The sequence below is a fragment of the Pagrus major genome, chromosome 16, assembly GCF_040436345.1.
Source record: "Pagrus major chromosome 16, Pma_NU_1.0".
Taxonomy (NCBI): Eukaryota; Metazoa; Chordata; class Actinopteri; order Spariformes; family Sparidae; genus Pagrus; species Pagrus major.
In genome coordinates, this window is record NC_133230.1 from 26,074,096 (window position 1) to 26,090,152 (window position 16,057).

At 39.7% G+C, this 16,057-nt stretch overlaps 1 protein-coding gene across 3 annotated transcripts in view; it reads left to right on the forward strand.

Annotated features, from left to right (window-relative positions):
- Positions 1 to 210: 210 nt before the first annotated feature.
- Positions 211 to 16,057, forward strand: part of ralgapa2 (Ral GTPase activating protein catalytic subunit alpha 2) — a 94,561-nt gene continuing 78,714 nt past the window's right edge. For all 3 annotated transcript variants that reach the window (XM_073482745.1, XM_073482747.1, XM_073482746.1), the window contains exons 1-3: positions 211 to 471; positions 15,136 to 15,246; positions 15,585 to 15,634. In XM_073482745.1, coding sequence (XP_073338846.1) covers positions 366 to 471; positions 15,136 to 15,246; positions 15,585 to 15,634 — 267 coding nt within the window. In that variant the 5' untranslated portion in view covers positions 211 to 365. The remainder of the gene's footprint in view (positions 472 to 15,135; positions 15,247 to 15,584; positions 15,635 to 16,057) is intronic.

Consider the following 16,057-nt stretch of genomic DNA (forward strand, 5'->3'; position numbering starts at 1 on the left):
AGTTGAACGAGAGGAAACACTTCGCTGCACAATGTAATACCTCGGCCCTAAACAAAAAAAACAAATCCAAGTGTCTTGAAAGGTGAAATAATTCATTTAAATGGACAAAAAAACAAACACTTGAAGTGCAAGGTGGATCGGTTATAAACAAGGAGGCGTACACAAGTAATATGACCACTCCTCCCTGTCAGGCTGCTTCCGTGTTTACACACCCACAAAAAAAAAACAGGACACCAGCGGCCATCGGACGAATGTTTACCGAGCAGGCATAGCGTGGTGGTGAGGAAAGTGACAGTCACACTGGAGGCTTGGTGTATGGTGAAACACAGGTGATTTCAGCTTCCACGGTTGCATTTTACAGCGGAATGTTCACTCGAAGGGGGCATGGAGACGTCAAGAAATCTACACAGAAAGTTCTGGACCCAAAGAAGGATGTACTGACCCGGCTGAAACACCTTCGGTCACTGTTAGGTGAGTGAAATGTCACCGGGCTTTTGATGCTGCATCGCCGAGGCTTAGCTAGTCGAGCTAGCTAGCTAGCTAGCTGGCAACAGCTAACGTCAAACAAGGCGTCAGGTTAGCTGGCTGGCTGGCTGGCTGGCTGTCACTGCGGTGACTAATGCAAGCAAGCTGACAGGTAGCATAAACTCGCACAATGCCAAAAAACTAAATTTGCAATTTAAAGTGTATGCCAATCACCATATGTTTCCATTTAATTTTTTTACGTGCTCATAAAAGACAAGTCACTGTGATAAGGCATGGATGCTAGCTAATGTGAGCTAGCTCCCCTTGTGGCTAACTAGCCAGCCAATGCTAGCCGAAGCTACCTTGTCAGGGCATCAGTCGTGGAGAAGCAGATGCCCACAACAATCTCTGTTGTCATTTAGTCCTGTGTCATCCTGTCTGTATTAAAAACGTAGTAAATGCAAGTCTCTAGCTCAACACTGAATGGGACAAACATAGGTCTCCAGTGATATACTTTAAAGAGAATAGAGCTTTCCAATAGCTGGTGGCCAGGTTGAGCTGCTATCAAGTTACTCTACCCCAGAGATATTTGATTGGAAAATAATGAAAAATGTAAATGTGTCGTGCTGAAGGAGTGCTTTGTTTCTCTCACTGGACAAGGAAGTGCAGGATTTACGATAGTCATAAAACTGTTGTGTAGCTGATTTTTCAACCCTGTCTTGCTTCACTGTGAAAGCTGAAAGAGACATGCATTTGCTCTGTTGTAGCCTGACTTGTGCTGCACATCAGAGTTTTGTATTACACATAATGGAGCCTATTTCCAATCCACTTTCAGTTAGCATTATTTACTAAAGCGTTTCTAGAAGGTCTAGATGCCAAATCCACTTTACAAAAACATGCAAATAGGAGGCAGATGACATGCAGGTTACATAGTTTCTCTCAGAGTCTAGGTCTGCACAATATGGAAAAAAATATTGTAATTATTTTGATCAATAATGCTATTACTATGTGAGTCACGGTTACAAGAATGATATTATTTGCATTGCAATTTTAATTTTCACAGAAAAAACAATTGCAAAATCATGATGATGGGACATTTGTTTTAATACAGCTGGAGAACAGAGGTTGTAAGCCAGGGCATCTCTGCAGTACTTCATTATAAAGCTGTTTTTTTGCACATTTTACCTTAAACACCTGGAAGCTGCTGCGATGAGAGTAGTGCACTTACCACTATAGCAATTTTGCAAATATTTCCATCGATGATGCAGCCCTGACTGACTTATTCTTATAAAACCAAGATGCTTTTCATAGTATTGGGTACTGTAGCACGTGTACGTATACAGTACTATTATATTTCTCATCGCATCACAGCCAAACAGGGGCAGTGGGCACTTTGGGAAAGTGTGGAGTGGAGGAAAGTTGTCAAGTGGGAATTGCGAGATATGTAGGAAAACTGCAACGGATTCATCACAAGTGCAATGTGCTGTATGATGTGCTTTCCCTCTAGGATTTCAGTGGAAGTAGGCCACTTATGCTCAGGTAGCCACATAATTTGTCTCTCATAAGAAAGTATAGGTAATGCAATTTAAAGGTAGTAATCAACTCTTATTTGTACTTACATAATAATGCAATGGGGGCTGCACAATATGCTTAAAAAATCAGACTTGGATTATTTTGCCTGATTGAAATATGATTCACAATTAGTGGAAATGATTCTTTGCTGCACAATTTTCATTTTGTCCTTTGTTGGGGTCTATAGCAAACATGCGCTTTTACATGTGGAGAACGAGATTTGTAGGCCGGAGCATCTCGGCAGAACTACAGTACTTAATTTTAACTCGTTTTGTCCCACAGTTTTACCTTTTTTGCAATCTTGCAAGCATCTGTTGATATGTTTTGATATTTTCCACAATTTAACACAACACTGACAGATATATAAAGATATATCGGGTGTAGCAGTCGAAGTCATGGGAAAGGAAGTGCCGCTCTGGGGACAAAGTTCTTTTGAGATTTTTATGGTTTGGATCATGTGTTTAAATACTTGCCTGTAATCTTTTCATAGTCATGTGTTTGCTGTGTTATTGATCAACAGCACAGGTGCACCGCACAGCTTACTGGTTTTCAGAGGCTTGAGCAAAACTGTTAAACTGTTAGCTGGGAGTTAAAATGGTTAGTTGTTTTTGCTATCATAGCACACCTTCAATGTCAAGACTAGTACAACCAAAGTGGAGGTCAACACAGAGCTCTGCATGTTCTCTGTGTTTCTCTTTCCCTCATGTGCAGTTCAAGATAAGGCTGGTCTGTTTGTCCAGCAGCTGATGGTAGGGCCTACATGTTGATGCCCCCCCAACCTCTCTGATTTCACTGTGCTTTCAGCTAAGGAAGGATTTCTTCCTGGTGCTGCTGGTTTCCTGTGTGGACAGGAAGCAGTGGTGAGAGATGGGGTGCTGTGTAGGACAGGACAGGGACTTGAGGGAATATAACAAGCCTTGTTTCCCTTCTGACAGCGTTTTGTATTTTTGTAAATCATACTGTTCATTATATTTGCAAGTATAGCACTCAATGAATAGAGCGTCTGTCTAGCTTAACTCCCTCATGTGATGATTGTAAAAAACAGTTACAGTGTATTTCAATAACAGTAAAGCATTTTTTAGAACTGCATCGTAAAAGTTAATTTAACCTTGTTAATCTTGTCCAAACTCATTGTCCACTAACCTATATGAAAAAGTAGTGTCCCATCATCTCTGTGCCTTTTGTAGTACCAGGACTAGAAATCTGTTAGACTAATTTGTTGAATCAAGTTGTAGTTATCAGTTGTTTTGGAGTTGAAAGGACGATTTGTGGTCTGGGCTATTTTCAGAGTGGCCCTGTATTGGTTTTCTGCTCACTGAGCAGATCTGTGGGATAGAGTGTGAAAGCTGCTGCATGTTAATTTGCTGGTCATGCCTGGCTGGATTTGGCTGAGGTTGTTAATTACAGGAGCCCAGCTAAACCACCTGATCGCTCACTGCTTCTCTCAGTGGAGGCACAAATGCTGTTCCCCTTAGTCTTTACTGCTCAGAGTCATTGTCAAGCTCAGTCTCAACTCATTCTGTGTTTGCTGTTGCCTACCACTGACCTATTTCCTCTGAAATGATCACAAAATGCTCACAATAGTGTAGGAAATGTATCACTGATTTGAGTGTAGGCTACTCAGGAGTGTTTGTCTGGAGTTAGCATCGATTCCTGAAGAAGATATTTCATTTTTCACTCCCTCCACGCTGAAGTCAGAGTGTCAGGTCAGCTGTAGACCAGTGCTGCTGGAGCTAGTAGTGATTCAGTGTCAAGAAGGGATGCTCCTAATGGCGAATTTCTTTGAATTATAAATGGAAGTATAAACTTAGACTAGAAAGCATAGTCAAAATTAAGCACACTTTAATCTATAAGGTGAAAAATTGCCCCCCAAAAATATTAAACATATGACATCTCAGATGCCACAGTTATCCGCTGTTGCTAACATTAGTAACGGTTGCTCGTTTATTTATAAAGCAACATTTGACTTGGAAGTATTGACATTTCAGCACAAATTATGTCAATATGTAATTTAAATGTGTAAAATAATAGTAATACATTTAGCTGACTAGTATTTCTGGTGTCATCTAGTGAGGGTAGCAACATTTAACTGACTAATTATTGAGTTATTTTCATTATTGATTAATCTGCTGTTTATTTTCACCACTAATCAATTTAATTGTGTAGTCTATAAAGTGTCAACATTATTTGGAAAATGCTCATTACAGTTACCAACAGTACAACATTTTCAGACTCTTCACTCTCATAAATGACAAAAAAAAGCAGCAAATCCTGACATTGAATCAGCAGGTGTTTGACATTTTCGCTTGAAAAATAACTGAATTGATTAAGCAATTAACAAAATAGTCTGCAGTTAATTTTCTTTCAATCAAGTAATCATTGCAGCTCTTGTGTCTAGTTCAGATTTGCCTTAACATCATGAGGGCTGTAGCATGGGTCCTCTGTTTTAAGGACATCACCCAGTCAGCTGAGTAGAACAAGCTAAAGATTATCTAAAGTGGATAATATTTGTTTCCTTTTGTTCTCTTTAGCTGATGTAAACAAGCTAATTTCAAACCTGTCACTGAACTGCATGGGAACAACAGTGAATGTTTGCAAGTGTTTTTAGTGATAACAGTCAGGTGTGCTTGTTTGTGGGTTTAGGTGTGTGAGTTTGCAGCCACAGGTAATGCTTTTTTTATTTTTAAGGAAGCTCTGCAGTGCTCTTTAGAAGAAATGAACACCTTACTTTCCTCCATGTGCATGCTCTAAGTGTTGCTGGAGTCAGGGTCAACTGAAAGCGCTGCTGTTATAAGAGGAAATCACAAGGTGAAGCACCCGAGGAAACAATGAGAGCAACACTGGAAGGGCTCTCAAAAAGGTCTTCTGTGTGGCTCAAGTAAAGGCTGAGATCACTCGACTTCTGATTTATCCCCTTTTGTAAAACACTCGGCTTAGACTTGTAAATAACTTCAACCTCTTATCATCTTTTATCCCACACTATGTGGGCATGATATCGACTCTTGAGGGGTTTTCTCCAACTGTAGTTCAGTATAACCACCAGAGTAAGCAATCATAAAAGGTTTTATTAACTTTTTAGGGTCCTGGGGAGCTTGTTGACATCTTATTTTCCTTACAAGCTAGCACACTGAAGTTGAGTCTGTATACTGTTGTGAGAAAGGATACAAATCCACATGTCTCTGTGCTTCAACAGATGTGCATTATCATCATCATTACAGTTTTTAGTTTTTGCAGTGTTCTGTTTTTTTCACAATGAAAATGCAGGGCCTGTAAATCATAGTGGATTAATGAAGTTTTTGACACTGATTGCTACAAATGGACTCTTCATGTCAAATTGAAAATACATTTGTACAAATTGATTTAAACTACACCACTGCCAAAATATAAGACAGCCCTGATGATTAAATGACAGCATTTGACGCATTAAGCGACTTTCTTTCATAAGTAGAAGGCAAAAAAAAATTTTTTGTGCATTTGTTAGTGACACTGTTGACAGCTACTTGAGAAAGATTGTCTGCTGCTGAGGTAAGGTGACACTAGGCGGCCATTAGCAGGTCTTTGTCTGGCGCTATTATGATAACAGCTTCTGTCATTATGGTCCTGGCATCTAGCATGAGATCTGCAGTGATGCTTGAGAGGGAGATTTAAACGAAGAAAGGAGGAATGAGCCACAGAATCATCCGCTGTTCTAAATATTTAAATCATGAAGTAATGTGAGGTAGAGAAATTTTAGCTTGGATTGTAAATGGCTAGCTAATCGCTACCCCAAAAAGAGTCCGATTGATTTTAGTAATTGTTACAGTGAAATTACATTTTTCTGACCAAATTCACCAACCAGTCTCAAGCCATTTATGCCGAAAATGGTGTCTGTTATAAGCCGGTAATACTGGACTGCCCATGTCAGTCAACTCTAGTTGAGATAAGGAATGTAAGTTGGCCTGCATCTAAAATGTTAATCTGTTGGAAGGAAAAATGACCAAATGCATTACAAGTAGAGAGCCGAAGTGCTGCCCCCCGTCCTGGAGAGAAAAATATGAAATGAACGAACCCTTTATGAGAAAAGTTACAATGATACATATAGTGGAACAAAGGCTAGCTAGAAAAAGGAGCCAGACCTCTGGAAATGGGTGCAAGTGTCATGAATAAATGGAATTTACCTCTGTTATTTATAAATCTATTTCCTTGCCACTCTTATTCCTGCTATTAGGGTGGCATGTGTGTGGCTTACCTCTAAACTGGCGGCAGTGTCAAGATAAGCATTTGGCAGTATAAAGAAGTCCTGTGCTACAGTCATTAGAATTGCAAACTATGTAATGATAAAAAAGTCTAGTTTTAGACTTCTGCCACTAAATGCCACTAAACTATTACTGCTATTACTATTCTTTCTAACTAACTAGTATCTGGTTAGAGATTAGTTTTTATGAAGCTACATATATATATACATGAACTTTTTTGACGCTTTATACTTCTTAACTTCACAGACAACTTTGGCGCTGTTCTTTGCCTTGTTTTTCTCTTTTCAGTCTGTGGCATAACTGTCATGTGTTTCAGCACATCCTGAAAACCCAAAATTCAAATATGATATAAATCACATGGTGTTGAATGAAAGGCTTTTTTCTTTTAGCTGCTAGCCTGCCAGAGAGTTAGAGATAGGAAATAACCAGTGCTCTGTGCTCTGTCTCTGCCGTGGATGATATCTGTGTGACTTTACCCAGCACATGAAAAACCAGTTTGTCTAGTTGCAACGTTTACCTATCCTGCTTTTATAATGGGCAAACCTAGCCCAGGACCTGCAGTTGACTGTGACACCACTTGTTATCAAGATTTGAACTCAAAGTAGAGTGGATCTGCATTGTACGTTGCCTTTCTGAGTGGCCAAGCTCCTGCTAATCTGCTGTGGATTTCCAGGTTTAAAATCAAAGGAAAATAAACACTTGGCTTTGGCTTACAATGCCAGCAGATTGCTACTCAGAGCTGATAAAGAGCAAATTTCAGGAGAAATAATGTGTGATGAAAAGAGGAAAAACAGATATTTAGAAACAGTAATAAATATCTATTTGTTTTATGAAGTGAGGGATCAGCTGGAGTTGAAGTTGAATCTCAAACAACACAACTAAGTGTTGCTATAACTTTTTGTTTAATTTAAATGTATAACAAGGTGTTTTTAACTGCTTATGAAACAGTCTCAATTTCATACTGATGCTTCTATGTCACCTATTTAAGCAAACAAGACCATCAGCGAGAAGATAAGCTATTTCTATATAGATAGTCTAGCTATTCTTAAAGGTGCAAGGTGTAAGACATTTTGGAAAACATTCAAAATGTCACAATGTGCAGAATGTATAGTTTTGATGTTATGACATCTATGTACTCTATTGCAGAAATATCCACCAAAGTAATCATGCTCGAAGCCTTAGAAAAGAAGCTGCCCTGTAGTCTGGTGGTATGCTACAGAACTAAAACAAAAGTTTACTTTGTTTCATCATCATCATATTACAGTTATTTATCTTACAAAGCCACAAATAGAGTTGTCATTGCCATGTATCATGCATCTGGATGAAACATTAACGACTGAAAAAGTTAATAGAAGTCAGTGGAACTACTTTGTTATTTATTTTGGTTTCCCGAGAAACAACCTTTGTTTTCCTTATTACATTAATTAGGACTGATGTAGTAAAAATGAAATGCTTCAGGCCTGCTCTTCTGCTGCTTTGACAACCTGTTTGCTTTAAGCCAAAAATAGACGAGCAGATTTTTTTGGAATTAAAGATAAAAATAATAATAGGTAGAGTTCCTCCTTTGCCAGTGTGCGCATGACTTTTCATTGTGTGCCTGCGTATAAATTACCTTTGCTATAAGGGAAGAAAAATTAAGGAACAAGAAGGATATTTCAAAACACATTGGTTGGTGTACAGTCTTTAATCTGGCATGTATTTGCCCTCCATTTGTGAAAGGCAGTGTCCAGAAGGAATAATTATACAGGGAAACAATTGTAGCCCCTGTGTTGATTAAGGTAAGGATTTTTCAAGCTACTTGAAGAGGAAGAGTGAAAGTTCCCAGTTTAGCGGCTCTTCAGTGCTAAGCTGCCGAGATAAGCCACTCTCTAATGTGCGAGCTCAGACTGGGATAAGGTCAGGCTTTGCCAGTTCTACCATGACTCTTTCACACTGTGCTCTGCGTAGACTCATAGGCCCCAATCTGTTGCACAGCTAGACACTGACTGCGAGTCAAGAGGCATTCACGCTGTGTTTGGCACAGTGGCATCGTAATGAAATTATATGCACCAGAAGTGTTGTGATGTAGGAAAGACCCTTTTCATAATGATTACATTTGTTTCTAATGCAGCTGCAGTTTGTGATGCACACTGAATAATAAGCCATATGACACTCTGCTGTAACATTTATCCTGTGCCTCTCAACACTTCTGAGCCAGTAGAAGCCTGTTGACATTTCAAAGGTTTAGTTTTTACAGACTGGCATACCTTACATGAATTGTAGCTCCTGCTGTGCATCTGTCAGTGTAAATAGAGCTGCATGTTTTGCTCCATTGCTTAAGCCTGGCAGTATGTTAATCATTATCTGACTATATTGCACACAGAGGATTATACATTGCATGGGCAGGCCAGTTATTAATGTGTCCTTCTGACTAGCTATAGACACTCAAAATTGGCCAGCCCACTGTAGGCTTTCATGGCTGTTACAGTCCACAATAGTGCCATGCTGCAACGGAAAGTGCTATAAGCTAAACCCATCCATACGCGAGTGTTCTGTCAATACTTATAGAGAAAACTAGGTGAATTGGCTCCAATCGACCCCCTGATAAGGAACATCAATTTGACCCAGTGAGCACTGAATTATGATTGACATCTCCAGACTGGCGCAGCTTGTAGCACATTCAACACTATTAGAAGCAGATGTTTGTTATCAAGACCTCAAATGAGGTTCATACAACCTGTTAGCTATTGTAACTCTGTAAAATCACATGAGAGACCTCAGCTGGTTTCATCAGATTTATGATTAAACTCCTTTTACGACGGTCAAATGTCAACCTCCTCGGCCAGCCATGGGTGACACAGCATTGTCTGCAGCTCATCTCTTCTTTCTTTCTTTGGCCACAAAGAAGACAGAGAAAGATTGACACCAGACAGAGTACAACATAGCATTTAAATCTGTCATACATGGAAAAAAGAATTTGATCTTTGTGTTTCTTACTGTTTTAAGTAATGTGTAAAAATGTTTTTTTTTTCGCATAAGCAAAGCTTCTAAAATGTCTTTTGTAGCTCTCTTTCTCCCAAAAAGTTGAGATTATTTATTTTATTTTTTTATATTATTTCAGCAGCACCTGACTTCTAACTTGAGGCGTTCTGTATTAATATTGAAAACTGTAGTTGATGAAAGGCATCATTTTGGAACTGATTAAAGTACTGTGTCTGTGGGTTTTGGGTTTTCTTATGCCAAAAATCACAAATGAAAACACCTCTCTAATCTTTCAAATGGCTATCTTATCAGTCTCTTTATTTTTTCTCATGCCTCTTTGTTTGTAGAAAACCATGTAGGAAGGGAAGCGCCATTTATGGTGCATCCATCGTGCATCCACATTAGCTACCACCCCCGTGTCTCTCCTACTTTGTGTTGGCGCCCTCAAGGCATCCCTCTGCTGGGGACCTTAAAGAGTCCTCTGTGTCTGATCTAAGCACACTGCCAAAGAAACATATCAGTCTTTTCTCCTTCCTTGTCTCCTTTCTGGCAAGAATCTAGTGCACCTGCAGTGTTAGCCAGCCCAGATCTAATGCAAATGAGTGTATGTCTGATCAAAGGCCTGATTAGACTGCTTTTTGAGTATGACATGGCATATTAATGATTCTGCTTCAGGTGGTATAAACAGCATACATTGTAAGTTGTCCAGAGGGTTAAGAAAATTAAATGTGAGGACTTATTATGCATGTGTTGTGTGCTGATTAAGTTTGAACAGGGAGCTGTAGCCACAGTAGTCAGGCGTTTGGTTTTGACTGTGTAAATATACAATAGGCTTCAACTGACTAGATGACCTTCACCCGTTTGGCTAACAAGCCCTATGTGCACAGTGCTGTGTGCACTCTCTTTAGTGCTTGCTGGGCAAACCCAGTTTAACACCAGTTCATTAGAATAGCAAGCAACAGAAAGGGACACTAATTATTCAGCTGGAGCCTAAAATTATGCTGCATTGCCCCCCAGATGGATTGTGTCCTTTTTTCCATGATTACCTTATGAAGTTGTTATGCACCAAAGGCATGCCATAGGGATATATAATACTGTGTGGGACTCAATAGTTCAATCACCCTTGGCCCTAGAAGTCAGGGTAATAAACAGGGAGACCTTTAATGACGTGATGACATCTGAAATATCTGTTTATCCAGCCAAAGGTCAGAAAATAACCACATCAACTTTGCTTTGACATTTGTGTGGGAAGAGTTTTTATGGAAATGACAGTGAGTTTATGATATCTGCTTCCATAGAAGTTTGAGATGATGCTGTGTTTTTCTGCCCTCCAAAATATTAGATTTTGGCCCTCACCTCTGGCTGCACGTTACTATTTTCCAGCTGGTCCTCTCACACAGGGTTGGAACATCTGCTCTTCCCTGACAGTTAACAGGAAACATATCACAATAGAGAATAGTGTCATCCAACCCAAACCTGCCATGGCTTGTCTGTTTGGCATGTTTTTATTAATTGTAGAGAAGATTACAGGTCTCTGCGTCATTAAGTTGTCACTGTCCACAGTATCTACCTCTTTGTTCATACAGTTTTTATTCAGTTAACACTATGGCTGACTTAATGATCCCCTTGCAGAATAGTCAGTTAATTGTGATTTAGGCAGCTGATAGGCAATAGCTGAGTATTTAGCTTCAGTCAATAGGATGCAGAATTACTAGGTTAGTATTTAGAGGAACAATTGACCCCCTGGTTTGTTTTGCTACTGAACTTGGCTTGGTTTTCTTAGCAGCCCTCAATCCCTTCTCTTTTCCCCTTTATTAGTTTGTCAGCACTCTCCCTTCTACAAGAAGAGGTATTATGTGTGAATCACATCACCGACGGTTGGCATTAAATCTGCTTCCTCAAACAGAGGCGTTCTGAAAACAAGAGAGCCAAGCTATCAGCTCATTCAGCTGCAGTTGCCAGTGTTAAGACACAGAATTTCCTCTCACCATAACAGCCCTGTTTGACCACAGCTCTCTACAGCTGCTGTTCATCCAGCACTGTTTTCCTGTCTGTGACATGAGAGCCTTGCAGACTGAGGGGTGTCAATTGAAGGACACAGTTATCTTGTTGGACTCAGAGGATACAATGTCATCCCCTGCATTCCCAGGGCCAGAGAACAAGTTCTGTCTCTTTCTGTCCGCTCATTGTTACCCGAGAAGTCCGTGAAGCCCATTGAGTGAAGAGTCTCGCTGGATATTGCAGTTCACAATGCTGATAACCGTTGTACAACTTCATCCTTTCAGCCAAGCAGTAAGACCTAAACCAGAGAACAGGAAAACAAAGAGGAGAACAATCAGCCTGTAGATCATTACTCAAACAACATGTCGTTACTAACAGAAAGTTTATCTAGAAGTCTGCCTTTAATTGTCACTGGTTTTAATTTATAAACTTTGTTGTGGTTGTCACTTCACATAACATTTTACTAGTACACTTTCCTCATGTTAATCAGAAGTACTGACTAAAGAGACAAACTTATTCAGCTTGACAGTGTTGGTCTAATTGAGCAAAAGGATGGGTTTTGTCACTTTTATGTAATATCTGGCATTCACAAATCAAATAAGAATTCAGAAATATACTTACTGCCTTTTGGCTAATAATACAAACCTGTTTCTTAATGTTGTTCTTTTTGGTACATGTTGTATGTATAAACATACAGTTAAGCCATCTGGCCAAAAAATATCACAATCTACTGTATTTAATCACAAACATGATCCATGATCTAAATTTTTCTCAAGTTGATATGCCCTGTTTGAATTGATTTGCACTAGTAGTTTAGAAATAGAAGTAAGAGGGCATTAAATACTCTCTGAATCTCTATGATTAACCTGAAAAATAGATAAATCACAATCTTAAATTGTCAAATCGTCCACCTATAATGCAAACATTTAGTAAACAGATGTCTTTGCTCATGCAATGCAGAGTCTGACTGTCTTTGTTTGAATTTACCTACTGAGGGGAGGCTTATCAGTGTCTTCTCAGCCTTTTCCAAGATGGTTGGCGTCCGCCTGACATTCTTGCTCGCTGTCAGAAGGCTTGTGATCTTCTTTTTATACATTTTTCTTTTCTCCCCTTACGGCCTCTCCCTCCATCTGTCATGCTCCACTGGCCATGGGGCTATTTGAGCAGATGGGGAGCAGTGAGACTGAAGGCTGGAGAGCACAAGATGATAGCCCTTTGACATGCTGCTTGACATATGAAATTGACCCAACCCCCATCAACTCCTCATGCACCCAACAATATTCAAATTCGAGTTGAAAAAAAATTATACAGACTTCCTCTGTGGTCTTTCTTTATTTTGGTAGTGTACACAGCTACACCATCTGCAATGATCATACCTGTTTGATATTCATTTTTTGATTGTTTATCAGACATTTTAATGATCTTTATTGATATTAGGTGTGACAAGAGATGGTCCTTAATACTGGTGTAATTACAGAACACAGGCTTAAGCTGGTCTTTGTTGTCTGAGGGATTTTGGTGAACCAGCATTTAGGAAACCCTCCCAACAGAATGAACTGTGTTAAAGACTTGAAGCAAAGTCTATCTTAAATGTGACATTTAGCCAATCTTCTTGTGTTTTTTTCTTCTTTGAGAGGTGAATGTCTGGGCAAAAGCTCCAGTCCATTGTCCACAGTTCACTGCACATTTCCCGTATAATGGCCTGTGGGATTTTCAGGCAGGAGTGTTTTTGTTTTGTTACAGCAGAGCAGTTTATCAGTCCAGCTACCTATACTGAAGACAAGACCGCTAACCTGATCCTGTCAGCTCAGAGAGGAACCCAAAGAAACCAATGCCAATAACAATAACTAAACACCATATAAAGGGTTGATGCATTGCATATTTGTCTGGTGAAGTAGAATTATATGCCACAACAGTGGTGTTACTTCACCACTGACTTATGACTTTGCCTACATCCACAGCCTCTGGTGGTGGCTGTTGCAGCTCGTACACTTTTTGCAGGCTATAAGACTCACTGCATGGACAATCATTACTCCTACCATTAAAGTTTTCCTTAAGGTCCACTGTGAGGGTGTGCACTCTCACATGTCATTGTGCTGTAATGTGAATTGAGCAGATGTGATTAGCTTAATGCCAGGAGCAAGGGGCATTTAATGAAGTGCTGCCTTCTGTGAGAGACCGAGTACGAGCATTGGATGTGTTCTTTTGTGTCAGGCAACTGAAAAATGTATAGTTCTGATTCTTACAGTTTTCAGTGTAGAATTGGTGTCTGGCTACCTGCTAGTGTGACAGTATATCTTCAGATTTTGTTTACGGCTTTTATGGCACATCTGGATCCAGCTTCTAGTTTCATTATGGTCCTCCTGTCTTTCAAAGTGGCACTGGACTACCCTAGATACTCAGATGATATCTAACTGGTTTTTACTACGTTAAGGCTGAAAACTAAAGGCAGTGGTGGATTTTATTTGATCTTCCCATCAATTGTCTTCACTATCTTTGCTTTAATCTCAGGGCAAAGATAAGTCATCTGAGTATACTACATAATTCCAGCACTCCCATGAACTGGACTGCTTCTGGGAGTTGTCCAATTTGCCATGTGGTAGAGGCAGAATTGCAACAGAAGGTGAACCTTAATTGCTGTTATTGTGCCAGGACTCCTCCTGGCCTACATTTGATTATTCAGACCAGGCCTATGTCATTACCACAGTTGTATAAGTATGGCAAATGATAGGGGTTCATTACAGGAAGAATTTTGAATTTTGTCAGCGCCAGTCTGTTTGTGACTGTACACATGTACCACCTATTTCCCTCATTAACTGTTGCAGCCTGAGCTCATGTGGCCATGAACGCACCACAGCCTGGCCTTGATCCAGACCACAGATAATCCCCAAACTCATCCAAGCTGAGATGAGAAACTATTTATTCTAAATGGTGACTGAACACCTTTTTGAGGAAACTGCAAATTGTCCTGCAGGCTGGAACACCAGCATGTATAAATACATGCTGGTATTCCAGCCTGCAGGACAAAAGTCGAAGAATGACTAAAAATGCATGTCAGTAAATTTACTGACATGCATTTTGTCAGTAAATTTACTGACATGCATTTTTAGTCATTCTTCGACTTTTGCTGAAAGTGTGTAGAAAATGTTGGCAGTGTATCACACCCCTCTTTTCAACGGCAATCAACATATTGTGGAGCTGTGTACAGATAAGCAGCACAGAGCTGAATAATCTCAATGCGAGATTGGAACATAGGTGCAGTAGCACATTAATATGAGTTCCCATTCAAAGACACATCTTTGTACATGATGTCTTAAATTAAGCCTCTTTCTAGCTCAAACGGTATACATTAAAGAGGAATCGTTTGTACTGTGTCACATCATCAACAAGGAAGGGATGTTTTAGAAATATCTGTACTTACTCAGGGATTGTGAAATGATCAGATTTGGAGGCAAAGTTGTTTCTCAACCCCTCCAAAAAGCCTGTCATCATTCCACTAATGATTGCAGGTGACGGGTGAGTGAAGTCACACAGGGTAAGGAAGTGAAGCAATTTGCATTAATGTTAAACTGATCTGCAACATGGGAAACAAGTTGAAATTCATCTGTGCAACAGTGAAGTTAAACACTTGCACTTTTGATTAAATAAACAGCAAGTCAGGTAGCATCTTAAATAGACAAAAAAAAAGACACACAGGTCTGCTCAGAAGCATTCAGGTATCTCAAAATAGGTTGGTGGAAGATTTTTAGTGGCTGTTCTGTCCAACTTTCTGCATAATATAAAATCTGTTCTCATTTCACGATACATACAAGTTATTTCCCAGATCTAGATTTAAGGAGAATCTTAACAACAAAGATTAATGACCTATCTTCACTGACAGCATTTCCCTTTTTTTCCACAGATTTCATCGACAAGAGTGAATTGAAGGCGTTCTTTGAGAGCAACTGTTCTCAGATTTATTTTATCTTCTATGAAAATTTCATTACACTGGAAAGCAACTTAAAACAAAAAGGTAAGTTTTTTCCATGAACTGCACACTCACTAGTTAACCACCACCCTCGTTGGTGGTTCAATAATAAACCCTCTACCTGCTCATTATGCTATGCCCCACATTAACAGAGCAATGCGCATACACTCGTAGAGAAGTACTTTGTGGATATGTCCACTATAATTCTGTGTAGAGCCCGACATTAATTCCCATCGGGAGTATGCTCTCATTCAAGGAACACAAGTTCCTTTGAATAAGTGTTCACGAAATGTTCTTTATTATTGTTACATTATTGATGAGGCTAATGCAGTACAGCTCCCGGTTATGTGTTTAAAAACCAAAGTACTTTCCTTGTGTTTCAGGGAACAAATCTCAAAGGGAGGAGCTGGACTCTATCCTCTTTATTTTTGAAGTAAGTCATCCCTCTTTTTCTCTGTTGCTGTCTCCATTTCCACTGATAGCTGCTACAGCCACAACCTGTTTACTGCTGAACTCTTGGGTGGGACCATAGTTTCCATGGTATCATTCTGCAACTCTGGCTACTTCCTGAGATTGCCTCAAATAGCCAAGAAATTAATTGGAGAATGTGCAGAAAAAACAAATTTTCTCAATCATTTTCCAGCCTTCAACAGGCTTTAGGAGAGCTTTCAGTTCATTTCCTTTTTTAAAGCCTAGGTGTGCATGCAAATCAGAGGAGGGAAGTCTCTCTGTGTCTATGTGTGTAATGCATCGTTGCCTCTTTGGCACCTCCCTCTGTTTTTCTGAATGCTCTAATGTTGCACATGCAGGCTAAAGTCCCTTACCTTGTTTTCCCACCTGACTGCAAAGGCAGCTC